The sequence below is a fragment of the Centrocercus urophasianus genome, unplaced genomic scaffold (genome assembly GCF_019232065.1).
Source record: "Centrocercus urophasianus isolate 14NV4802_14NV808 unplaced genomic scaffold, USGS_Curo_1.0 seq_20, whole genome shotgun sequence".
Lineage (NCBI taxonomy): Eukaryota > Metazoa > Chordata > Aves > Galliformes > Phasianidae > Centrocercus > Centrocercus urophasianus.
In genome coordinates this window covers 4720088-4747142 of record NW_024884756.1, presented here as the reverse complement: position 1 = coordinate 4747142, position 27055 = coordinate 4720088, and the positions used below count along the sequence as shown (strand labels likewise).

At 41.0% G+C, this 27055-nt stretch overlaps 1 protein-coding gene across 3 annotated transcripts in view; it reads left to right on the top strand.

Annotated features, from left to right (window-relative positions):
- UNC80 (unc-80 homolog, NALCN channel complex subunit) overlaps nucleotides 1-27055 on the top strand; it is a 121228-nt gene that overhangs the window by 28906 nt on the left and 65267 nt on the right. Inside the window, exons 12-24 of one of the 3 annotated variants that reach the window (XM_042822266.1) lie at nucleotides 1224-1492; nucleotides 2119-2469; nucleotides 3227-3358; nucleotides 5309-5456; nucleotides 6813-6961; nucleotides 7765-7931; nucleotides 8620-8721; nucleotides 10028-10242; nucleotides 10736-10842; nucleotides 12145-12244; nucleotides 16916-17088; nucleotides 24155-24367; nucleotides 26388-26523. In XM_042822266.1, coding sequence (XP_042678200.1) covers nucleotides 1224-1492; nucleotides 2119-2469; nucleotides 3227-3358; nucleotides 5309-5456; nucleotides 6813-6961; nucleotides 7765-7931; nucleotides 8620-8721; nucleotides 10028-10242; nucleotides 10736-10842; nucleotides 12145-12244; nucleotides 16916-17088; nucleotides 24155-24367; nucleotides 26388-26523 — 2262 coding nt within the window. Of the gene's footprint in view, nucleotides 1-1223; nucleotides 1493-2118; nucleotides 2470-3226; nucleotides 3374-5308; nucleotides 5457-6812; nucleotides 6962-7764; nucleotides 7932-8619; nucleotides 8722-10027; nucleotides 10243-10735; nucleotides 10843-12144; nucleotides 12245-16915; nucleotides 17089-24154; nucleotides 24368-26387; nucleotides 26524-27055 lie in introns of all 3 variants that reach the window. The other 2 variants (XM_042822264.1, XM_042822265.1) reach the window with 2 other exon arrangements.

The window sequence follows — 27055 nt, the reverse complement described above, 5'->3', positions numbered from 1 at the left end:
GGTAGTCATCAAACTTGGTAACTCAGGAATGAAGTTTCCTAATTTCATACATTCCTTGTTGCCTTCAACATGCAGATGTCTGTGATTGCTACTGAAAAATCACACTTGGCGTCAAGTAATCCTCTTACATTAGGTACAGCACTTACTTCCTGTACTGATCATGAACCACTTTGTAGCCTGGATTGGAGCACTGCCATTGGCCTTAGAATGATTCTCTTAATAGAAACTGCTCGTTTGGTGCTGGCAGGGCTACACAGACATGTAGTCACCACTCTGACAAGTTGTGATTTTCAAAATGTAACCAGTCCATCTCTGAGCCAATTCTTGAAGATTACTTGATTTGTTATTAATTAGAACGCTTTAAGCAGCCTTAAGCAGAAGTTTGCTGTTATTCCTTTGTGCTGTTACCATACCCTCCTGAAGAAGACGGTGCAATCAGCAATGTGGGACATGTGAGTTTGCTACACTGTTGAGTGTAGGGGCCTGTTTACAAAGCAGTAAGCATAGGAAATTACTCATAGTGTGTGCTAGAGTTCAGCATGAGTATTTAATGAAAATTGCCAAAATGCCATCAATACCGAGTTAGCCAGTTTAAAATTAGACTTAGCTATGTCACGATGTCCTTTTTCTGAGTACTGTGAACTTAAATGCCACATTACCTTTCTCATCAGTCAGTTTTACGTGTTGGTGATGTTCTATTTCAGGTAGTGCTAGTTTTTTTTTTGCTTTTTCAACAGCTGTGATGAAATCTTTTAAGCCAGTCTGACTAAGAAAGCTATTTTAAATTGGTGTTGCTAACCTGCCTTCACTCCATTCAGCTGCTGAGTGCTTATTCTTTCCCTTGCTGTGGTGTTCCTGCTTCTGAGACCAGGCACTGGATCAGTACCGGGAGCAAAGCTAACCAAAATTTAATCCTTATTTTGGATTAAGTTTAATTTGTCTGGACTCCCCAGTTAATGATCGGTAGGCTCAGATCTACTTAGGCTGCCATGGAACGATACTGCTAGAGCAACCTTGGGTTCTAATTGGCGGTAGCATAAAGAAGGAATTAACTTATGCTTTCACCCTTGCACCCGTTATAGGAATTCGGGACCTGTCTTGTTCTTTCAGCATTGTGAGTTGCATTAAGGGCTGCACCTTTCTTGTAAACAAGCACAGCCTCGGTTTGCCATTTTCTAACTCTGGAGATGGGAATTCACAGGTAGCCATTTTCCTCCCTGCAGTTCGGTCCCAGATCTCTACCATCACTGTGGCTACCTTCAACACTACTCTGGCTTCGTTCAACGTGGGCTATGCCGATTTCTTCAGTGAGCACATGAGGAAGCTTTGCAATCAGGTGCCCATCCCTGAGATGCCCCATGAACCTCTTGCGTGTGCCAACCTCCCGCGGAGCCTGACAGACTCATGCATCAATTACAGTTGCTTGGAGGATACGGATCACATTGATGGAACCAACAACTTTGTCCACAAGAACGGCATGCTGGATCTCTCGGTAATTGGCAAGGAATGAGGAAAGCCAGGTCCCTCTTCTGTCAATATAGTGGTACCATTGAGATCAGGGTTGTGATGGGCTTTTCCTCCACCTCTTTATATGACTTCTCTCAGCAGTACATAAAGGTCAGTCAGATACATTTGTGCATATCATAAGTCTCCTTTGAGATACTGCAACTCCTATTACTCCTTGCAAGGAGTGCATGTGCATGTGTAATGCACACATCAGATCTGAAGTGATATTATTTAATTGCTGTGTTCCCGGAGCATGCACTCAATTCCCTGTAATACAGCATAAAACTGAACAGCACCTTGACGGCACCTTAAAACTCACCCTTACTTTGTTCCTCTTACTGACTTGACAGCACCTGGTGCACTGAGGCAATGTTCTCAGGCTCACAGATGTCATCTCATGGTTTCCTTTTCTGCCTGACTGTACCCAACTTACGGTTTCTTCTTTTACACCTAGTTTGTAGGCTTTTGGGATTGAGGGTTGTGTTATTCATTCTAAGTTTGTACTGTGCCTGCTATAACGAGTCTTTGGTCTGTGACTAGAATTTCCAGGCATTGGATAGTGCTGGAAGAGAAAATTATTCTAATTTAAAATATGATGTTTGATTCTACCAGGTAGTCCTGAAGGCTGTTTACTTGGTCCTGAACCATGACATCAGCTCCAGGATTTGTGATGTGGCACTGAACATTGTGGAGTGCTTGCTTCAGCTTGGAGTGGTGCCGAGTGTGGAGAAAGTCCGGAGGAAGAGTGAGAACAAAGAAAATGAAGCCCCTGAGAAGAGACCAAATGAAGGATCCTTCCAACTCAAAGCTTCCGGAGGTTCAACTTGTGGATTTGGGCCTCCTTCAGTCAGTGGAGCTGGAGATGGAGGAGAAGAAGGAGGTGGTGGAAGTGGTGGAGGAGGAAGCGATGGAGGTGGTGGAGGAGGAGGGCCATATGAGAAGAATGACAAAACCCAAGAAAAGGTTTGTTTTGCTTCCCATTGTGCCACCCCGTAATGAACTGTAGTATCTGTTAAGACAAAGTATGAATATGTATGTAATTCCCCTTCTGTTTGCCTTCCTTTTTCTTTGCACAAATTAATTTGTTTTGTTCTGGTGCTCGCTGAAGTTGTGCTGAAGAAACACGATTGGTAATTCAAACACTGCAACTTCTCCAAAAGCAGTTTGTGGGTCTTACTGGGACATTTTTAATATCCTATCAAAATGCAAAGTGATCATTATTTCTTTGAAGGTTTATCACATGCAGCTTATAAGGAAAACCAAAATTCAGTGTTTGAACACAGCTTGTTTTCTTTGACAACCAGAAATCATAAATTTTTCAATATTGCTGTGAGAATTGACTGAGAAAGGCTGTTGCTTACCTCCGAAGTCACAACTCATGGTACTATAATAATAATGCTACAAAGATATTTAAAGTATATGGTTGCTTTTCTGTCCGAGCGAGCCAGCTCTCGGTTTTCTGTTTTTTGAAGTAAATGCTGAATGATACTCCAGAATCCTGTTAGTGGGCTTTGCGTTTACAACTTTTGAAGGGGAGTTTGAAGAGAGGAGGCTGGTGCTCTAACTTGAGAAGTAATTGCAATATACCTTTTAAGAGTTATAACTTTGTAACAGTGTGTCTGAGGGGAGAAATGGGCTACAGTTAGTTGAAAAGTAAAACGCTAACAAAAAGCCAGTGGTTTTGCTATAGTTTCACACCGGCTTTCTCTCTGTGACTCAGGATGAAGGTCCGTCTATCAGCACCCATAGGCTGGCACTCACAATGCTTATCAAAATTGTGAAGTCCTTGGGCTGTGCCTATGGTTGTGGGGAAGGACACCGAGGGCTCTCTGGAGATCGCCTGAGACACCAGGTATTCCGGGAGAATGTAAGAAAACTAAAGCTCATTAAAATGTTCCCCTTGTACTTTTGACATCGGCTGCTGAGATTTGTCTGCCCCCTCTGTAGCTTTTTTTGTATTGAGTACAAGTGTGTTTCTCTTTGTCTGAGCACACAGGCTGTGTTGCAGCCCAGCTGTAGCAGATTTTCAACTTTCATGTTACCTTCCATACCCTGGGAGTTGCTATAAGAATTCCTCTGAGGCCCAGGGTATGTTTCAGCACCCAATGCAAAGGTTGTGTGAAAAGTTACAAATACACTGGAGCGAAGCCCCGTGTGTGCTGCTGTAAGTCAATTTTTTACACTGATGAGACTCCAATAGAGCATGTTGTTTACAAGAGATGAAGCTATTTTGGGTTGCATATCTAAATCCTGAAATCTAAGTAGCTATGTCCACCTTTCCTAATGATAATCATGACTGGTCGCTGCTGGGCTGCTTCATCAGCTCCTGATAGTTGAAGTGCACCATGCTTGCAGGCGTGTTCTTGTACCACAAGAAAGTAGAAGATTCATGCCCTTTTGAAGGATGAGGCAGCTGGTTACCATTGATTCCTTTTACTTCAGAGTATGCTCAAGCTGAAGCACTGGGAAGTGCCCAGGATGTAACCCAGACATTTGACTTCAACCGGAATTTGACTCCGGGATCAGTCCAATGCCCTGTCAAATGGGAGCCTTCCAAAGGTTCTCTCCTTCGAAGCACGGAAGAGGAAGCAAGGACTTGCTCTTTGCCTTCTGTGCTTGCAGCAGATAGCATTTCTGATGACTGTAATGAGAATTTACTCAACCCCATCCACAATGGGACATGGGAGCCAGGTGTTTCTGCATGGCTTTGGTTAGCTCAGCCATGCCAAGAGAGCTATAACTTGATGCTAGAATCTGAGCTAGATGGTTTGAAGGTGGATTAACTGCCTCTGTATCAGTCACCATTATTCTGTTAGTTAGCTGGACCCCTGGGTGCTGAGGAGACGGCAGCATTAATGTTAGTTGCAGGCACAGTAGGACTATGGGGTAAGAAAATCCCAGTGGTAACGGTAGGGAGGTTCTGTACAGAGCACTGGTTGAAAATATACTATATTCAGCAAAAATGACAGTTAGGCTTTCACACTGCATTGGAGCTGAGCCAGCAAAATATTTAATCCAGGGCATGACATTACACCTAAATGAATAGGTCTCTTGGAGCCCAAGTTCCTATCAGGCTCATTAAACTAGGTCTTTGTGGGAAGAGGTATCTACATGTCCAAGTCTGCAGCTCTCTGTGCGTTTGTCTAGTCAGACTGCTTTGCATGCACCATTTGTGTTGGCTGCATGCACAATTCACGTCTGAGTTACTGGAAAGCTAAGCACCCTTTTGTAGGTAGCAGAAGATTTGATGCTCCCTGTAAAAGCTGATGTTTCAGACTTGCTGATACCAGCCTGCTTGGAGTCCCAGTAGGATGGGTACTTTTCTGATAGGAAATTGAATGCTATTAACTTTTAAATGAGAAGCTAATGATATGTATTGATCACTGGTGCAGGTGGGCTGGCTTGGATTTGAGCCATCAGGTCAAAATCAGATGCTTGAATCTAAGAAATTTTTTCAAGGCAATAAACCTTGAAGGAGGTGGTATATTCCTATTTCGTTCATGCTTAATGAGATTTTACCTTTGGGGGAAGAGGTGGGAGTAAGGCCTTCAAATGTGGCTGAGAATGACTTCAGCACCACCTCCAAACAGTGGCACCCATGAAGTGCTGAATTTGTTTGCTTCAGGGGTGAACCTGTGTTCTGTTATAGAATCTGAACATTCTGGCTCCTGGGGAAGATTACTTTAGATAGGAAGGCAGAGCACTGACTAAGAGCAAAAGAGGACCTCAAAATACCCAGCTGCTATCAGCAAAACTCAAACACGTAATTTGATGTGATTTGATCTGACGGATGTCGTTTCAGGCTCAGAACTGCCTCACAAAGCTGTACAAACTGGATAGGATGCAGTTCCGCCAGACCATGAGGGATTATGTGAACAGAGATTCTCTTAATAATGTGGTGGATTTCCTTCACGCTTTACTGGGATTCTGCATGGAGCCAGTCACAGACAGTAAGTATGGCTGGCATCAGAAGTTCTTAATTGAACGTTCCTAAACTTTACCATCAGGAAGAAACCATGCCTTTTTTTTTTTGCCTTAAAGTAAATGATTTTTTTAAAAAAGTGAATTTTTATCCTTAAAACATACAGATTATACTCTTAGCAAGCACAGGTCAGCAGAGTTAAACTCATCCAATTTTACCACCTAGTGATCACATGTAGTGATCATGTAGCACCCAGAGCGCCTGAAATTGAAAGCTTCTCTTTTGATTCATCCTACCTGTTGTTCATGGCTTTCAAAGAAAATATTTTCATTCAATTATGCCTCAGGCTGGAGGTTTTCTGCTTCATGGCATGAGCAGGCACTAGCTGAAATGGCCTGTTTAATCCAGGGTTTCTTCTGAATGGAGATATAATTGAGCATTAAAACTCTCTGTAGTGCCTCAGGTGAGGCAGGAAATAGCAGGAACAGACTGAATAAACAAGAATATAAACACAGAGATGTGCATACCTACAATATAAGTGTGTGTGTATGTGTATTTTTCTTCTTTTTTTCCATTATTCCAAATTATTCCAGATTCTAATAGAATGACTGGACATTTTCTGCTTGGTCACTGCACGTGACAGCAATTAACAGCCATTGTTTACAGAATAGAAATAGCTGTTCCCCAGTATTTGGGCAGTCTCTCTGCTCTATTAGATTCTCTCTGATCTCAGGCATTTCAGAGACTGCATAAAAAGAAGAGTAGCAGACTTATATGAAAAAGGTGCTCACAGGAAGTTTCCTCAGCATTCACCAATTATTACCAGGCTTTGAAGAATGGCAGCTCATGCAGCTTTTGAAAAATCTTTCCTCTCACCTAATAAAGCTGGGATATTTCTTGTCTTATAAATGTGTAACGCTTTTTTGAGTCTTTGACAGCTTGGTCCTCTTTTGCACCTTGCAAGAGCAGCCTTTTTCTAGTTCAAAAGACTGTCTTCTCGTGGGCATTGTCACTTTGCATTTTAATCAGACATCTCCTATTCTTCAAAATAATAAATAGAAAAGCCAGAAGTATCATTCAAATTTTATGTCTTATTTTATACATTTCTAAGTGGGGGATGTGGATGAACAGAAGCCAGACTCACCCTAATCTGTTTGATCTTTCTTTGTACTACAACTATTTCTGGAAAAATTACATCCTTTTCATTGGTTTCTTCCTCCTCTGCCAAATTTTTTTGTGAAGTGGGATTGCCAGAACTGAGCATAAGATTTTAGGTGAGGACTAGCCTTTGTCCTACGTATCTGAACACCGTAACATACACGTTAAAGCCATCTTTTTAAAAGCATTCTAAACAAGGCGGTTTGTTTGTACCTCAATTTCACAGACAAAGCTGGATTTGGGAATAACTTCACCACAGTGGACAACAAGTCTACAGCACAGAGTGTAGAAGGTATTATTGTGAGTGCCATGTTCAAGTCACTGATCACTCGCTGTGCTTCCACTACACATGAGCTGCACAGTCCAGAAAACCTTGTAAGTACTTGATTTCATATTTTGCAAAGGTGCTTTTTCACTTGAGTGTGACCAGTGAGGCTTAACAGAATGGATGAATTCAGTTTAGTCAAATACCAAGAACATAGCACTTTTTTTCTGGTTGAAAGCTGGCTATGCACTTCCTAGCTGGGAATTTTCAGAATAATGCAAGATCACAACAAGTTCACAAATTGAAAACCAGGTCTTATAAGCCTTACCCTCCATCCTCTTACCCTCAGAGGTACAGGAGACTTGTCACGTCACAGCTATGTATGAATGTTCAAAACTAAAAAGAGCCATAAATGTAGGAGTAGGTTGGAGAATGAGTCATTCCTTTCTCTTGCCATGATGTAGAGCTCTAAAATAATTAGGAAAAATCCCAAGACACCCACTGGTTTTGAAATAAAGCTTGCCAGGTTTTTATGCTTTCCTCTCCAGCCCATCGTTTTGGCTTTTTCATGACTTTTTAGATTATGGGCTAGATAAATGGGATAAAACAGGCTTTAAGTCATCTTTGCAGCTTCCTCATCTAGCCTCTGATACCTCTACATTCGCTTTAGGCCACTGCAGAGCATCTTTTATAACAATAATGATCCGTGCTTTGCTTCTTCCAAGTGCTCCAAGTGGCAGCTCTTCCAGCTTTTGATCTCAGCTGGAAAACACAAACCTTGTACATTAAGAGTAGATCAGACAACAATCAGAGGAAGTAATGGCTTCCTGAAGGACCTTAGAAACCGTTGATTATCACTGCTTCTTCACAACCTGCAGACTGATTTTTCTTTTCGTGATGTCTTGCTACCCAGGGCTTGTACTGTGATATTCGTCAGCTTGTTCAGTTTATCAAGGAGGCTCACGGGAACGTCTTTCGGAGAGTGGCACTCAGTGCCCTTCTAGACAGTGCTGAAAAGTTAATACCAGGAAAAAAAACAGAGGAAACGGAGCAAGAGCTGAAATCCTCTGGCAGCAAAAGGTTGGTGTCTGGGATGAAAAGCGTGAATGACTGATTTGAAAATGGCTGTATGACTATATGCACTGAATGCAAATGTAGAAAGCCCAAGGGCTTGTGCGTTATGTCTTCATAGTCTGTATTAGTTTCTGGAGTACAGAATTGCACTGTTGTGGCAGCCTCCTTTAAAATTCAATGAACAGAAACAATCATAGGTTTGTAGCAAAAGATGTTAACCCTTTCCTACTAGAGTCTAAAGAAAACTGAATAGTGGAAACACTGGATAAAAAAAAGAAGTGAAGGAGCACAGCGCAAGTCCCACAGTGCTGTATGGATGTAGTTTTTAATGCACATCACTTCTTGTGGGAGATCAGTGTTGTTTATCTGACAGATAATCCACAGTATGCAAAACAAGTCCCAGAACAAGTATAATCCTGACATGCATCTTTATCAAAAAGAAACATGCTTTGAGGTTTGCTGGGGTGAAGAGTTAAGAAAGTTGAAAAGCTGCTACAAACCTTGGCTATTCTCAGAGCTATTGCCTTTTCCAAAAGTGGCGTAGAGAGAGAGGCAATAAGTTACTAAATTGAGAGTGCATCTCAAAAGCTGTTTGGCTGTTCAGCAGCACTGATTTCCTTGTCATGTGGCTATGTGATGAGCACGAGAGGAGCCATCCATTCATGGTATCTGATGCTTTATGTTGTCTGTTTAGATCTGAGATGGGAAGTGTCATCATTGACAAAGGTCAGGCATCAGCTGCACCCGATGAATGTCGCAGTTACATTTCAAGCCGCCCAATGCAAACTCCAGAACAGTAAGTGAATATTATTTCATTATGTTACTGCTGGCAGCTTCTGTCCGGGGTTAGTAAAATTGGGAGGACATCAAAGATGCACCTGGATGGCGCAACAAATGTGTTGCAGGTCTGAGGAGCTGCTGGTTGCATCAAGGTAATGCCTGTTTTCTGTGCTGCCAACTGAAATCAGCTTGATTTTCATGGGCGAACACCAGAGATTGTTTAAAGACACCGCAGTAACTCATTGATATCACTTACTATCATAGCCTTGAAAATGGCGGTAAGTCTTCAGGACTGTCATCACAGCTATTCTTGATGCTTTCTTTGCACTTCTTTGGGATGGCTCCATTTATTTTTTTTTTAATTCTAAGTTGTTGCTAAAAGTCATTACTTCTTTACTACCCCCCAAGAACGCATCTTGGCCCTGCAGTCTCCTGAAATGTTGCATTTTCTTTAACAGTAGAGCCGTGTTACCAGTTCTCTTAATGAGTGAACCAGCCTGCTGTTAGGCATTACATACTTGTAGCTTCTGTTGTCCAGAGAACTCTGAAATGTAATACTGAAGTGTACATTTAATCAATATTGTTAAGAATTTCAGAAAGCTTGGTGAATGGCTACTGGTGTCCTGAGTTACTTTGGACCAGTCATTGAACTTCTCTGTGCCCTGAATACCCATCTGCCGTGCTGAAGCGCTTTGAGATGCGCAAGTGCCAGAGCTCTGTATTACATTTCTTCTGTGTTAACTAAGCCTGCAAAGTCTCTGCTTTGCTGAGATAGCAAGGATAACAGAAAGCCTTTGATTGCAGTGCAGAATTGAACCAAGCTGTTCTACTCTGGGCACTGCCACAGCCATAAGAAATTGAAAGAGTCACATGGGAGCAAAATACGTTGCTCCTATTCCACACTGCAGTAAGTTAACAAGAACTGAGACTCCAGCAGGTTCACAAATAGCTATCATGATGTCCTAAAGCTGTTCCAGTGCACACGTGCTTGTAGAAAGCACCAATGTAGTCCTACCGATGCAAGTCATTTTGACCTAAAGAAGATGATGTGCTTTTCACTTGCGCAAACAAAAAATTGGAGGAACCCATTCTGCGGGCAAACTCTTCAGAGTGGAAAAGATACTTATTTAGTACCTTGAACAATATTGAACATGTTAAATTTGATTTTGTCCCACTGAGAAGAGTATGTTTGGAGTTCAGAATATAGCAACCCCAAAGAATAGGAAGTGAGAGGCTGCTGGAGGAGGCCTCGTTGCCCTGAACATCCAGACTTCATTCAAGTTCCGTTCTCTTTTTTCCTTTTTTTTTTTTTTTTTTACCAGTGATGAGCAAAACCAAGGCGCCGTTCTGGGACGCAAGGACTTCTGGCGAAAGATGTTCAAATCACAGAGTGCAGCAAGCGATACCAGTAGCCAGTCTGAGCAGGACACATCTGAATGTACCACTGCTCACTCTGGGACCACCACAGACAGACGCTCCCGTTCCCGTTCTCGGCGAATCTCCCTTCGAAAGAAACTCAAACTCCCCATAGGTAAATGTATGTCTATTCCTATTCTATATACATATTGCATGTGCAGAGAAACGCAGATAGATACATCTCTTGTAAAGCATATTTTATCACAGTTTCTTATTGTCCAAGTATACTTGATAGTCTTCCTAGTGAAGCTGAGAAATGCTGCTTTCTCCATTTCATAGGTGGAAAACTAAGGCAAAGGGAAAAGTAAGCAATTTTCCAAAGCTGATAATATCTGGGACAAAAAAGATCTCCTAAGTAGCAGGCTAACACCTTAATCTCTCAAGCATTCTTCCTCTCAGTAAAAGAGAAATGTCCAAATAGCGTTTAGATGGATAAAGTATGCATCACTTACAAGTCTCAAGACCTGGCCTTACATGGTAGTTAATGCACATAACATGACATGGTTGCTTTCTCCTTGCCTCCTGTTTTACCATACCTTGGCACAGTCATTTCAGAGAAATATTCTACCTGGAAGCATTTTCAGAACTGTTCTGAATAGCTTAATCTGCAACAGGGAACTGGCTGAAGCGTTCCTCCCTCTCTGGCCTGGCTGATGGGGTGGAAGATCTCCTAGATATCAGCTCTGTTGACCGTCTGTCGTTCATCAGACAGAGTTCCAAGGTAAGTGCTTTGGACTCCATTTGAGAGAGCTTACAAGGACAGGATCTGACTTGTTTTACCTGTCCAAGGAAACGCTGTAATCAACTTCGGCTTTGCAGCCCAACATGACTGACTAGTAACAGAAATCTAGAGAGTAGATCACATGGCAATTTGGTACTTGACTTTTGCCAAGTAAGGCAGTCTAACTTCTAAATGTCAGTCCACTTCTTCAAGTAATTCATAGATATCTGTGCCAGAGTAAGGACCAGAAGAAAACTATTTGTCCTGGCAGCGGGTGTCACAGCACTTGCTGATCCCTGAAAGCACTGAAAGCAAGAGAGTCTTGGTTTTTTTTCCCTACTCTCTTTACTCTTTCCTGTTCTTCAGCCCTTGCATAGTTGAAAAACCTACTTAATAGCGAATGTATTTGATCTTCTACCAGCTGATTATTTGCTTCTCTCTGTGAAAAAGCTTGGTGGAGCTGCACTATTTGCAATTCTGTGCTGCAGAATTTGCACATTTTGTCTGCCCCTAAATGTTGATGTGTTGTCTCTTCCAGCTCCATAAGAGCCTTCTTATGGAAAACATCAGCTTTTCCTCTTAGCTTTAAATAGAGATGGTGTAGACTGGAGACAAGCTATACTTGGGCACCAGTGGTATCTTTCTATTGTAAAGTATTGTCTAGTCTGTCCTGTGTTGCATAATACTGGAAGAACACTGAGGAGAATCTTTAATGAAGCACTGTCAATATATGGTGAAGAATGAAGAATATGTTGTTGAGAACAGTTTGTGCTGTTGTAAGAGCACAAGTGTTTGGGAGATATAACTGAAACAGTAATAAAGTGCAGAATGCTTCTTGGTAAAGGAGGGAAAGGATGTGAGGTGTTAGGACCTTGTCAGAGAGAATGCTGGAGCCTTATTCTCTGCACAGGGGACGTGATAGTGATGGCTGTGGTGTGTGAGTAGCTGCCTGTAGTCTCCTTTCTGGAACGTGAAGAAGACTAGGTAAAATCTCTGTTGTGCTTATCCTCGTTCATGGAGAAAGAACTGCAGATCCTGTAAATACCCATAAAGTAAATTAATTTTTAGCCACATTTCTCTATGCTTCCTTTGTGCCTTTAAAGCCTTTTGTGGAAGACCGGTCACTTAAGCAGGAAGATTAAAAGATTAAATACTTGGGCACATGTAAGTCTCTGCAGCCCCACTTGGGTTGCTATGGTGATTTGCTGTGCCGCAGCACTTCCCTCGATGCTTCATGTCTAAGCAAGGACGATCAAGAGCAGTGGCATGGCACAACCTAACCTGCCCTTTGTCTTTGCACAGGTGAAGTTTACCAGTGCAGTGAAGCTGTCGGAAGGAGGGGGGCCAGGAGGTGGCCTGGACAACGGGCGAGATGAAGAGGAGAATTTCTTCAAGCGTCTTGGTAAATGGCGCACCTGCCGAAGACACCCATCCAAGCTTCATCACACAGAAGAAAAAGATGGTTAGAAATCAGGGTTCTCGTCTCCTTTTTTTCTTTCTTTTTATTTTCTTTTTAAATCTCCTTCTGTATTCCATCCCTTTCCCTTTTTTCTGCTTTCTCCATAGTTTTTGTATCCATTCTAGCCTTCTCCAACTTTTTAGTCTTTGTAACTGTTTTCTTTCCCTTCCTTTTTTCTTTTGTTTTGAGTTAGAAAATCCTCTAGCAAAGTCAATTTTCTTTTTTTTCCAGACTCTCCAAATAAATTATGCAAATATAATATTTGGGCTTTTAATATCAAATTGAATTTGAACAACACACTTGAAAAATTAATGCTTGCTTCAAAGCACTGATTCAGTTTGAAATTAGGTTTGTAAATCTTTCATTGCCTAAGATAACAATGGGAATTCCATCCGTTTTTTTGTTATTTTTTTTTTCTCTCCAATTTGTGACCATTTGACGGTTTTAGCGAAGATCTGCACTGATGAAATGGAAAACCCTGCACAAATCTTGTTAAAATTACCTCTTTTCTTCTGTGTTTGCATGTCTAATGTCTGCATACCATTCGTTAGGGATGCTGTCCCTTTTTCATAGTGCACAAAATAATGATGACACTACTTTTCCACACAAGTATACTTAATTGCAATGCATTTTCAAAACCAGCAGTGTTTGAAAAGTGCCTTTATGAGTACTACAATGTCCTGATATATTCTGTTTTCAGATGTCATGCAGTCGTTCACCTGCTCGTGTCCTCAGCTCAGAGCTCATCTTTGTTGTTCAGGAAGACAGCAATCTTGAAGTTTTACTACTGTATTTCAAAACAAATCAAAAACAAACAAACAAAAAAGCACCACAAAACCCAACTCCCAAAAACACACAAAAAGGAGCACCTTTCCTGTTTCACCATGATTTCTGTACTGATTACAGTATGATCCATTATCTGACATTACGGTTTTCATTTTCTGACATGACTCTCTGGCACTGCATTGTCTTCTCCCATCACCTGTCCCAGACATGCAGTGTAATGCATGTAAGCCGTTGTTTAGACAAATGATAGTAGCAAAGGGTGAGTAGATCTCACAAGTGTGCATTGATCATCATTCTGCTGTGGTAGAAACACAGTCAGCGCTCTCCCAAGTTCAAAATATTACTCCTCTAGGAGTTTGCCTCAGCCCAGCAGCTTGTTTGATTTTAGCTGAAGGTGAAAATCCCCGCAGTAGAAGAAATTGCATCTGCTACTTTGCACTGAAGTAAATGTAAAATGCTTCAACTGTTTTTTGTCCCAGCTCTCTCTGGAATCTAATAACTGAGGGGCAGTAAGATTTTTAGACTGCTACAGCTGTTTCTACATTGTTGCACAACATGAAGTTCATGTTGTGATGTGCTTCATATTTTCTTGCAGGAAACGTTTTCTTTTTACCTTACTAATTGCAGGTATTTTGCCACTGTTTGCTTTTGTCTAGGGTGCCCATAGTGTTGATTTAGGCTCACAGTTTTAGTTTTGGCCCTATGAGCAGCAGTAGTCTTGCTCTGTATGTGTGGCACATCTTATGTCTGTATAAAACTCAGATGACCTGTTAGTTATGGGCTTTGTGAACTTTTTAACAGTTGTCCATACTTCAGTCTTCAGTACATAACATCAGAATTGATCTAATTAATGACAAGAACTTGAGGCTTTGGATATACCTGCTAGAGGAGATACATGATGTGTTTGGTTTTGATATGTGAGTGCCTTAGAAATGCGATATGAAGGGTGATGCCATGGGTTAAAAACAGAGACTGTTATATGTGAGTGTGAGAAACAGGCAAATTGTCTAATGATGTTGGTAAGGAGGGTTGTCTGATCACTAACTGAGGCAAAGGAAGGGCATTTAAAGCTATACAGCAAAATGTGGCAGTTAAGGAAATTATTGTCACTGTGTCCACATGGATATCTGCTATACAAAGAAAGCCACAGAAGCAAAAATAAGTTTAGCTGTATGTGCTTGCATGTACATGTATGTGTGTGCATACTGAAATTCATGAGGCCTTTTCAGGATGGGAGGACCTATGACAGTTGAACAGGTTCATACAGAGGGCTTTCAAATTTGCAGTGCTTCTACATCTTCCATAAAAAGTGTACAAGGTTTGTGTGTATACTGACAACAGAAGTCTGTTGAGGTAGATGGCTGTGCTATTAAGTCCTTTAAGTTCTCACTCAGAGACATTATTTTGGAACATAATTCTACCTTTTCATTCCTGTCATTCATGATGCTGTGCCATTACAGTGCTCATGCTTTTCCTCTTGTGTTTTTGGGTTTTTTTAACACAGTAGACAATATGAAATAAAAAAAAAGAAATCTACATTACAGTTTAAAAAAAAAAGTGTATAAATATAAATATATATATATATAGAAAATGAGGTAATTAAACATGGAATAATTTGTCATACCATTTATGAACCGTAGTTGTGAAATATCATCTAGACCACTGGAAATTTTTGTCTACGTTGGATATGTATGTATGCGTATGTGTGTGTGTTTATTTGTATGTGTGCATGTGTATACATATATACACACAAATGTATGCACATTAAAATTGTGTTGTTTTAATGATCTTTTTATTTATACTAAGATCACAGCATATATACAGAAGTGAGTTATAATATGTTTAAATTGAGAGCCTTTGTGATCCTTCAGGCTCTTATTGAAGACGTTTTGATGACCACAGAGAGGCTGTGTGGGCTTTCATGCCACAGAACATATGGCAGCACATGCTAAGGCTCCAAGGGATGATCTCATATTCACAGAGGAAGTAATTCAAGCGAGTGGGTGCCTGGACATCCAATGTCCCCACTACATTAGGTATCTGTTCACTGGATGAAGTTTCTGTGAGGCTGAATCACGCAAACACTTTGTAAGCCAGAGACAGACACCCTGCTGCTAGCAAGGCTATTCCAGGATTGATGTAGAGGACACCCATCAGCTGCCTCTGAAGGATTCTGTTGCAAAGCTTCAAAAAATTGAAGCCTGGGGCTGCAAAGGACCGCAAAGAGCTGTGTAGCAACAGAGTCTAGGCAGACTTGGGCAGACTTTTCTGTATCTGAAGTTCATGTTTCTGTTCTTTATCTCATATGGGCACTCCCTTAACAGCTCCCTACATGGAGAAAATTGGTTGTACCTCAGATGAGTTAGTATTAAAATAGCCATAGCAGGAAGGCTCGGTCAAGGCACTGCAGGCTGTAAGGAAACAGGAGGAGTTGAAAGAGAAGAGTATTTATGCCTACTCGTTTACGTAAGCGTTCTGCCTGTTCTTTCTACTTCGTTTGTGTTTGTTACATTGTGAAGTATTTCCCAACATAGGAACGTTTTATTTGCTGTAGAAGTATGTGCACCTTCATTGGGGAGAGAAGAGGTACAGCTATCTTAAAGAAATTTCTTGATATTTAGTGTACTGCTCTTTTCATAGGGAAGAAAAAATGAAGATCCCCACTGCCATTTTTTTGTTGTGGCTATTTGTATTGTGTAAATGCTAAGAAATGTTGGGAACTGAGGTCTCAAAGAGATTTTGAGTTTACAGCCACTCTTTTCTGGAGAAGAAGTCCCAAAGTGCTGCAGGGCCATTTTGCCAAGTCTTCCAAATCTACTTCTGAAGCTAATCTTCAATTTTCCACGCAGCGTTTTGTTCTTCAGTGCTTTATCCTTCAGTATTCTGTAACCTTTTGTACCTTCACATGTAAACGGGAAGTGTATTACGGCTGAAGACAAAAAGCCCTAAAAGCTGACTGTTCTTATTTTGGCCAGCCATGTTGGCCTCAAAACTTCTTTCCTGATATCCTGTGTCTTTCCACGACTGTCTGAACTCTGAGTAGAGACTACATAATGATCTTGTGCATTAAGAAGCATTCATTCCAACTTGCAGTGGGATTAGTTGATTTATCATGTGATCTTAGTATGTAGTTTAAAATAATGTTTGAAAGAAGCCCTAGCGAGCTTCCTAACTCCATTTTCTAAAGAAAATTTTTTATAAGGGAACCTTCCATCCCAAAGAATGCAAGGCTCTTCAAGGGAGAAAAGCTGGTATGATTTAAGACACTTAGAAACTGAATCTGATCTCACTTTAGATGTTCTGGTCATTGCAGAAGAGGCATGCCTAAGAATTAGACAGTGTGTGATTCCCATATAGAATCTTCATAATGTTTGCTACTGATTTTTGTGTCCTGCTGCATGATACAATATTGCTTAATGTATGAGGAATGAGATTTATGTAGAAATTTAAAAGCTAATAGGTAAGTGAGGTAGGAGAGCATCAAAGAGGCAGTAAGAGTGATTGTCTGTGTTAAAGAGGTGGGGACGAAGAACCACGTTCTTGTTCACCTGTGCTGTCCAGATTTTCCACCCTGAGTAGGGTGGCATTGTTTTAAGGAGACATCAGTGTGACCCAGACCACAATTTGGCTTGCTGTATGCCTGTTTACAGAAGTCACAAATGTTTTAAAAATGCCCATGTTATCCTCAAGTTAGCACGTCAAGCTGAGGAAGGGGTTTAGACTGAAACTGTACTCATCAGGATTTTTGCACTACTTTTTTTTAGTTGTAGTCTGTTTCCTTCTCCCTGCCTTTCCCTGCAATCCCCTTTGTACTCTTTACCTCTTTAGGTTGCCATAGCTTTGATGATCACTTGACCTCCAACCAAGAAGGAGGAAAATCCAAGAACGTTGTGAACCTGGGAGCAATCCGTCAAGGGATGAAGCGCTTTCAGTTTCTCCTGAACTGCTGTGAACCGGGCACTATCCCCGATGCCTCCATCTTAGCAGCTGCCCTAGATCTTGTAAGTTATTCATTGGTGTGTTTTACCTGCTGAGTGAGAGAGCATGTGCATACACGGTGGGGTGTTGGCATTCACTCATGTCGGTTGTGCCTGTGCAGAAAGCAGGTAAGGCGTTACAGCAGTGTCAACCAGTGGTGCTTTTGATAGCTGAAGTTTTAGCACCCGTGACTGGATGAATGCGCAGAGAAAATGAATCTTTTTTTTATTAGGTAGCTCCCCACGCTGGATTATTGCCAGCACAAAGCTTTTATTGTCAGACTTATATTTTGCTCACAACCATTCTGCATCTGTTCCTGGTGTCAGTACTTTGCTTCAGAATAAGGACCGAAGACTGGGTAACTACCTGAGGAGGCACAGCAATGCCACTCAGGAGTTCTGATTGAGCTATAAATGCATTAGGTAACGTTAATCCCTCAGCAGAGCCAGTCGCTGGGAAAAACTTCAGATGCCAGCGTGCTTGCTTTTAAATGTAGATACTGCTAATTTGTAGATCTAAATCACAGAAGTGACATGATTCAGTCCCTTGCTCCTGACACTAAGTGTCTCTATCTCCTGCCTTCCTTTCTTTGTAGTTGCTGTTTATATTGACAGTCTCTTTGATTCTTAAAGCAGTGGCTTTCAGCCTGTGCTTCATGGGCCAGTGGGACTCTGTGTTACTGTTGAGAGTTTGATGAAGACAGCAAGAGGAGCTGCCAGTGTTTCTAACTTCTCTGCACAGTGTTCCTCTACTTCTTTGTGCGGATGTCTGCAAACTGAGAAAGGTTGAAAGCCACTGCTCCCTAAGCATCCACATCCTCTCTATCCCTTTGTTTTCCTGCTCCCCACTTCTCACCTTTTTACAGTGTTGTTGCTGTTTGTACTCATATTTGGTTTTTTGTTCACTGCTGGAGATGCCAGACCTTTGGACTCTCCCGTATTCTGCTTATGCTGTGTCCTGAGCTGTGCTGCCTTGTCTGCTCTATAGTCCTAGGGGTAAGATACTCTGTGCACCTCCCCTTTGCATCATTAAGTTGCAGATCCAAGCAAATCTGCACTACTATCAGCCAAAAGTCACTGTTGCTAACCAGGTCACAGCTATTCTACTGTCCATCTTCCAGTTGAGAGGTGCTTTCTTCACTAGTTGCTCCTCCCCTCTTCTGGGGTTTGTTGGTCCTCTGCCTGAAAGCTTTGTAAAGAGTTGCTGACAGTGAAGCTTACATTATAGTCTCACAGTCAGTTCCTACCCGTCAGGGTTGCAGTGAGTTTGGAAGGTGAGGAAGATAGTCTCTCCTGCTGTGTGTACAGCACCAATTCATTCCTCAAGGCTGCCAGACTGCTGCTGCATCGTGCACAGACAGGGAGGAGTCATTTCTGTCTAGTGTGTGAGCTTATAACTGGACTGTAAAACATAGATTTGGCAACTGTATCCTGGAAATGTCATAATTACAGATGCTGAAGTCACAGACAGTCTTATTCTCTGCCAGTTTATGAAGTCAGTTGAAAATCACTAGTGCAAGGGAATTAGCTAAAGATGTCTGTTGTGACTGCCAGAGCTGGCTTTTACAAAATAAAGTTTCAGTCTTTTTCCTTTCCCGTGGAATGATGCAAATGGCTTTGGTGAGGGGCAGCAGTGCAAGTTAGGAGTCTAGTCAGGGCAAGTGGCAGAGGGGCAGACTTGCTGAAGTCCGACTGTGAAGTCTAGTCTGTGTGATGTGTTTGTCATCCACAGTGACTCATCTAAAGTTACTAAAATAAAACCTACTAACTGAAGTTAATAAAAAAAACATATTGCAGTGAATAAAGTAATGTTGATTTCAGTCTAGCCTCTAAAAAGAAGTATTTTACGTCAACATATATCTGTTATACTGCATTTCTCATACACACAAATACATTCATAAAAAGTTTCAGGGGATTTGACATTATTCTTAAGGGAGGTCAGTACCATCAGCATATCTTAATTGATTTCTGGGTGAATTTTAGTTTTGTTCTGACAAGTTGACTTTGGAGATTTACGTTCTGTATTTCTGTATTTGCTATCAGTCTACAATTGTCTAATGAAGGCAGAACTGTAACACAGGATCTGCTATGAAGAATACTTACTGAGAATATTTTAAAACTCTGGACATCTGGCTTTTCTTGCTGTTGTGGCTGGAAGTGTGATAGTAGAGAAGCAGTACTATATAGCTGCCTGGTTCTGCTTTTCTTTCTTGGGCTTCTACTGTGTGATCTCAGAGAGGGTGTAACGACACACAACCAAGGAGTTTTATGCATGTGAGTCTGTAATTCTGCAACCCAGTAGCTGGGAGCCAGATAAGCTGCCTTGAACAAACTGTCCTTTAGAAGATAGCACAAAGTGACGTTGTGCTGTAAGGCAAAAGTTTGTGACACCTGTTGGAATGCATAGAAACCTGCTCCTTTTGTAGTCTTCTGTTGTTCTCCGCAATCTGAGAATGAAACAGCTTAAACCCCAGTCTGTCATTTCAGTGGCCATGATTTGATCTTTTTCTCTATGTTTTCGTCTTACTTCACCTGCATATTTTCTCTGCATTGTGTGAGGTGCAGCACACGGTGTGTCATTTTGGAGTAGCTGTGGATGTGAATAAGAGCCTACACCTCTGGGATCAGAATTTCTAGATGGACTGGATTTCTAGTCTGCAATTAAAGATGATGCAAACTTGTTACCAGTACCTACTTAGCTATTATTTTGTTTACAGAATGTTGGAGATAGATGGAAGTTAAGATGTCGCATGCATTGCGGGTTTCAGAAGATGACAGCTACTGTCATATCAGTGTGTTTCTTAATGACAGTCTGATGCTATGGAAAATTCCCATATTTTATTTCAGTAGAGCACATCCAGCAGAAAACCTTTTTTTTTTTTTTTTTCTTTAAACTTCTGTTTTCAGGCTTTTGAAGTAATAGTTGGAATCAGGTTTGATACAAATAAAAAATATGTATGTATCCAGCCCAGTTGCTATGGCAACCTTAAAAATAATTAGAGGCAAGATGCTTTTAGTTTTAGTTCTTTCGTAAACTTTTCCAGCATGCTTTTTAATGCAGATTTGCACCCAGAATTTCCAATCTTCTACAAACTTAAAGATCTTTGTTTAGCCTTGTTGTTTACAAAGATTTGCCTCAGCGATTTCAGAAATAAGAGCAGTGAAACAAAGGCTGTACCCTTATGGAGGTACTGATTTGTTTATACTTAAAATTAAGGGTTTACTTCAGGTTAGAAATCATGCAGTTAATGTATTTTCCCAGAAGCACCCATCCTTGACTGAATGTTATACAACTGCAAGCAATTTATGGCTTTGCAAACATTTGATGACACTTGATAATATGTTGCAGACAGGTTCATCACTAACTGAAATCCACGCTTTGCAATAAAAAAAACTGGTATTTTTTCCCTTGTAAGAAACTTTTGAAGCTTTGTGGGCAAGGAATATGATGTTTCAGTTTTGTAAGTTTCTGCAAAGGGTTCCAAAAAACCACTGTGTAGCATTGTATGAAGAAGTTACCTCAAGTATTGTAATTCGACTGGTATCTGTTAGGATAGCTCTGTTTTGTGTAGCCATGGCGAGTAGCCAAAGTGTTAGGAAAGGCTCAGAGTAGTACTTTGGGGACGTGGGTTAGTGGGCAGTGTGGTGGTAGGTGGGCAGTTGACTAGATGATCTTAGAGGTCTTCTCCAACCTTTAGGATTCTGATTATAAACAGCTCGTGTCAGAAAGCGCGAGCTTTCCTTTGACTAGTTTAGCAATGGGTGCCACTTAGCACTATTGCACTTTCCCAGTGCATCCTTACCGTGCGTGAGCTACTCTGTTCTAGCATGTGTATCTTTTATCCTGCTAGAAATGCTGTACTGGCACTGCTTTATGGTAGGATTGCATTGGGAAAGAATCGATCAAGTCATGAGAGTGCAGAAGCAAAATCTAAGCTGCAAGAGCAAGAATCCTAGTCGGTATTCCTGACTTTGTGTCATCAAATGTCTTAGGCAGGCTGCGTTCTTCCCGTGTTCGTGTTTGCATGAAAAATATTTGTCCATGAGAGGACGTATTACCTGAAAGGAAATCAGAGGTTGCTGTCTCCGTAATAGACTGGGAACAGAAGCAAGGAGTCATATGCATTTTACCTTTTTTGGGCATGAAAGATTTCAACTAACGTTTTTGAGGTAATCCTTTTAGACTTTGGTTAATAATTTGCTTGTGGCCTGTTTACAGTATATAAGCTTGGCTACTTCTCATGGCTCAGCAAAACAGAGCTATCCAGTCAACATCTTTTGAGAGCACTTACATGTACTTGATTTGTAAGTAAATCATTGTTATTTTGCTATTTATTTATGTATTTATTCTTAGTAAAGAGATCAGTAGAAATTGTTTTTTGCTCAAAGTGCCTTGCAGGGTACAGAAGAGGGCATAAGGACAATTATGACTGGTTGGTTAGTCTTGTAAAATTATTTGTACTTGAAGACAAAAGTGAACCTAAGCATTCCACATTCATAAAGCTCTCCACAGTCAGCTACACTTCATCAGTAATGTGACGTTACAAATTTCTAGACGTATTCAATGTTAGCTCCCCGTCACCCAGGTCATTGCTTTTGCTACTTTAATACAAGTCAGGTTATCTGTTGAAGAATAGGAATGGGAATGCTTGAAATTTTGCTAAGTGGTGGAATCTTGTTTGTGTCAATTTAGACAGTACAAAAAAAAAAATTGAAAGGCAAAGTGATATAATAGGTCTAATGTTAAAAGTGGACTTGTGAACTGTTTCACAGGCAGGGACCAGCTTGTGAGAGTATTGCTGCTATGTTAAGTTTTGACAGTGATTGTGGAAACTTGTGTTCTTTTCAGCTATGCATCGCCTGCCTGATTCATTTCTCTCCATTTGTGATGTGTTTCTCTGTGGTGTGAATCCATCCCTGTTCATTCTGTCACATCTTCATCTTTCTCTTGCTGCTGCTTCAGTTTACACTGAGCCTCAGGTAAGCTGTCACGAGGAGCTTATGCCTCACGATGTTCAGGAAGTCCTCTTTCATGCGGGGGGGCATTCCAGTGTTTCTGAATTTGGAACTCCTGTGCTAAGCCACATTCCTCCTGCCCTTCACTCCCTATCCTAGATACGCTCCCTTAATTGTATTAGTTGAGTGCTTCCGAAACCTTTAGAACATTTATCTTTACAAGATTCCTGTCTACTAAGAAATCGTGATTTTTATGAGTAGTGAACTGAAACAGGATACCAAAGGTGGGACTTCATTTTCCCAGTAATTAATGTCTCCAAGTCTGGATAAGGTTTTACTGTGTGAGAATGAAAACAACAGGACCAAGAAGTTTTACATGATCTGTCTTCCATGTTTCATGTGGGCAGTAAGCAGTTTGTAATGTGAGAGGTGTTAGCTTTGTTTCGGTTGCTGATCGGTGTTTGATTGAAGATTTCTGCCTTCCTGGTCAGAACTTTGGGTCAACATTAATGTACTTCCTACTTCAGTGAATGACTAAAACATTGCCATATTCTTCCATCATTTGAATAAAATACAAGCAAAGAGCTCGTATTCTATTCAAAGGATGAAGGAAGTTAGTAGCCTGCAGCTTTAAGCAGCAACAAGATGCATCAGGAAGCAGGTAATGTGTGTTTTCTTTTTAGTATGGACAGCATAAAATCCATCCTCCCTTTTTGTTCTTTTACAGTATTTTAGAGAAGGTGTGTTTTTTTTTTCCATCCTGTAGTTATTTCTGTCCATTTTTCCATCAGGATTAATTTCTCTAAGTTTATCTGTAGTATGTAATTTCTTAGAGCAGTTCTCAAACTCTTGGAGCATTGCTTGAAAATTTGCTTTCAACTTTTGATTAAAGCACTACTGGAAACACCATTTAATCATGTTGTACAGACCAACTGTGGGCCATCTTCTGTGATCTCAGGGACCATTTGTTGTTCATGGACCAGAGTTGAAGAAGATAAAGAGATGCTCATCTGTGTGAATTGTCTCATTAAGGCTGGCAGCATCTCAGTGTGTGGAACACGTGTTTTTGTACTCTCTGAAATTCTTGCTAGGGACCCTTCGAAGCCAGCTTGTGAAATGTGGACATTGTTTTATTGTTATTGTATTTTACAACCTGATGGCCTGGGGGCTTTTGCTTGTGAAAGCTGCGACAGGAAAAGAGGGAGAAGATCAAATGGAAATAAGGAGCACTATTCACTTTTAGTCATTTTCCACAGTTGTTAAGATGTTACTTTCACAGAGCTGTAGACTGCTGGGAAGAAAGTTGTAAGACTCAGCCACCCTTTAGGAAACAAATTACAGTGTCCATTTTTGAACATATTTGTGTGTCACAGAAGTGCTCTGTGTTGAGCTAACTTGGGTCCTATTGGACCATTTCAGACAAAGGTATGCTCAATATTATGGCTCCCATTAAAGAAAATTTCTCCTCCATGTTGAGGGTGGAGGGTCCCCATGGCAAATATACAAGGATCTCAGCTGGTTGATACTAAGTTTCACTACTAGATTGTATGTGCTTGCTAAAGCTATTGCAATTAGGTCAGTGAAATTCTGCTGACTTATGCCAGTAGAGCATTTCACTCTTTGTATCTGCTTATTGTAAGGGCAAAACAGCACTTTTCCTAGTTTCAGCAAGCCTCCATTCATGCTTCCACCCCGAGCTGCACAAGCAAAACATAACATGACAAATGCTAGGATTCATATGTCCGTGCTGCTTACTTTGCAGGCTTACTAGAGGTGAGAAGAAAATATGAGTCACTCCTCCAGTAGAAGCGTCCTATAAACACTTCTGCTTTCTGGTAGTTGGGTGGTTTCTGGAAGAAATGATTATAGAGGGATAGTGAAACAGAAGATTTTTTATAATGTGTTTTTTTTTTGCCCCTCTGGTGGTTCAACTAAGCGTAACTGATCAGTGTTATGGGCCTTGATTTTATTAGCTTGAGGCAGAAATCCTGGTTTCAGGCTTTGAAGAAGAGATTGCTCAGTCTGTGTGACACTATGGCAAGCTTACGATCAATTGATAAAAGCACGAAGTCCTCTTAATATTTATTGTTTTGAATGTGTGTGTATTTAAAGTGGTTTTTTGCAAACATTTCAGGAAGCTCCTGTAGTGGCGAGAGCAGCCCTGTTCCTTGAGTGTGCACGTTTCGTTCATCGCTGCAACCGTGGCAACTGGCCCGAGTGGATGAAGGGCCACCATGTGAACATTACGAAGAAAGGCCTGTCCCGTGGACGCTCTCCTATTGTTGGCAACAAAAGGAACCAGAAACTGCAGTGGAATGCAGCTAAGCTCTTCTACCAGTGGGGAGATGTAAGAGCTTGTTTCTCTTCTGTTTACATTTAAGACCCAACCAAAATGCGAAGTTAATTTCAAGCCTCCCTTCCAAATTGCATTTCACAGCTTGCCAAGATCAGCTGTGGTCAAAATTTATGTTGTTAGGATGTAATGGAGACACTGTCCCTGTCCTTACCATGTTCAGTCACAAGATCCTTTTGGCACGCTCTCCCGTCTCCATCACTTTGCACATGTGAATGCTTAGTGAAGAGTAGCAGCAGTGGATTTTATCTAGCTTCCATATATTGATTTGTAGCTTAGATGTGATGTTGTGTATTCATAACCTTCAGTGGATTTCTTTGACATACTTCTTTTTGCACACTTGCAATTCTTTGGCAAGGAATTTTGCAGAGCTACTGAATGTCATCTAAAAAGATAGATTGGCTTCTTCTAGTTTCATTTGACCATGATCTCTGGCAGTATGTGAGCAAGGCAATAGCACGGTCTGGTCCTGTCAGTGCACTTGCAGTTTCTTTGGAAGCCCATACCTGCTAAAGATGTGATGCTTATTGTAAGACATTTCACACATTTAAGAATAAGTAAGTAAGTAAGTAAGTAACCAAGGATAATACAGGTAATACATAATAAGAAATCAGTTGTCTTTAGGTAGGGTGCTGTGGGATTGTGTATGATTGCTTTAATGTAAGGCTGGAGAATAGCATAAATCATATGTGATAGATCATTGCTCTCTGCAGATGCAAGCAGACCATTTCTTCCTCAACAGACTGAAACATGAAAGGGAAAAAATTGAGAGACGTGGAGTTTATTTGGCAATGTGCAGATTGCTGAGATTGGCAACTATTTGCATCAGCTTGCAAACCACAATATAATAACACCTTATTCTTTTTGTGTAGCAGAATCTAGCCACTTCTTTGTTGCTGGATTTCACAGGAACTGCTAAATAACAAGGAAAAACAGCTGTAAATGCTGCTTCTTTGTGACTGCTTATTTGTTTCTGCTTTGCTTCATCTGAGAGAGGAAAATTACACAGTGCTTGCATGATCATCAGTCTGACTTCTGGAAGATTCAGAAATCCTCTTTAATATCTTTCTCTGAAACCATCCCTAAACCAAGGAAGCCAAATGACAAGTGCTGGTTAGAACTTCAAGGTTAAAAACATTTCCTCTCTATCGAAGTGATATTATCACAGGATAAAACTTAACATTCTTGTCCATGTTCTCTTTACCTTTATGCAACAGCAACAAAAAAAACCTTTGAAGTGCCTTAGCAGGAAAGTAAATCTCTTGTGAACACATCCTTATCTGTAGCTTTGCTGACAGCAACGCAAGGGCTGCTTACGTGCTGATAAGGATGCTGACAAACTAGCAACAAATAAACAGTCAATGCTCTTGTAGAGAACGTAACAGTATTCAGTAGAAATCTTTTTGCCTGTCTTTGTTATATGTGTAGGTCACTCCAAAAGTAATACCTCCTACTTATTTCAGTGGAAGCTACAACAGATACGAGGAGCACAAAAATGCTATTTGATAGAGGAAGTTCTCAGCTCCTTTAAAGATGAAAGCAGACTTTCCCACAAGCATGCAGCTCATGTGGAGGAACAGGGGATTTTTACTGGATCCCTAAGTGGCAGGATAGTTGCTTGAACTGAAGACATATGTTCTCAGTGAAAACGCTTATCACAAAACTGTCACACTTATAGGAGGGAGGGAGAATAAGAAATTCCTACAAGATAATGACTTAATCACTTTTTGCCTATCCTGTGCCATTTTGGCTCTTGCTATTTAACCTGATGTGCAAAAAAAAATTCCTCCTGAAACAAGGCAGTTTGCAAAATTTGGTTGAAAAGATCACGGGGAAACAAATAATGCTTTTGGTAGCAAAAGCTCTCTTATTATTCCTTTCTTTATTTTCCTGCATTTTGCAGACAGTAAATGTGAAGCCAGTATGCTATCTTCTGATTGGAACATCTCCACAGACTGCAAGGTTGGGCTGAAATCCTCACCTTCTTATGCTTTCTTCTTCTCCCTGTCTGCAGGCAATTGGTGTCCGCCTCAACGAGCTGTGCCACGCTGAGAGTGAGAGCCCTGCCAACCTGCTGGGCCTCATTTATGATGAGGAGACCAAGAGGCGCCTGAGAAAGGAGGATGAGGAAGAAGACTTTTTAGATGACAGTAAGGAGACTCCCTTTACTACAAGAACCCCCGCTTGTAAGAACCTCTGCTTTAGGAGCACTTAATTTTTCTTCTCTTTTCATCTTCTTGCCACTCAGCTGTATTTCCCAGTCCCTCACCTCCGCCTTAGCTTCCTTCCCTGTTCTTTCTGTGCCTTGATGTACAACATGATAGAGGGATAGCAGTACTGAGAAACTTTGAAGAAAAAGGAGGGGGCAGAACAGATAGCGAGTTGCAATTCCTGTATACTGGCAACGGCAATTATATGCAGAATGATTTATTTATTGAGTCTTGCTGCCATCTCAGTGCCAAAAATGGTTCAGATTCCCGTTGTTTCCAGTTATTTCTGCCAAAATATTTTGTAAGACTACCTGCTTTTCTGTTTCTTAATCTTGAAGAATGATCTCCTTACCTGATGTGTCTCGGCGCAGCTCTGCCAAAGGCTTTTAAATCTTGACTTCACTAAATATTTGCCTGATTCTCAAGCAGAAGTAAGGCACAGTGGTATAAAAAGCATCATCAAAAAACCTGT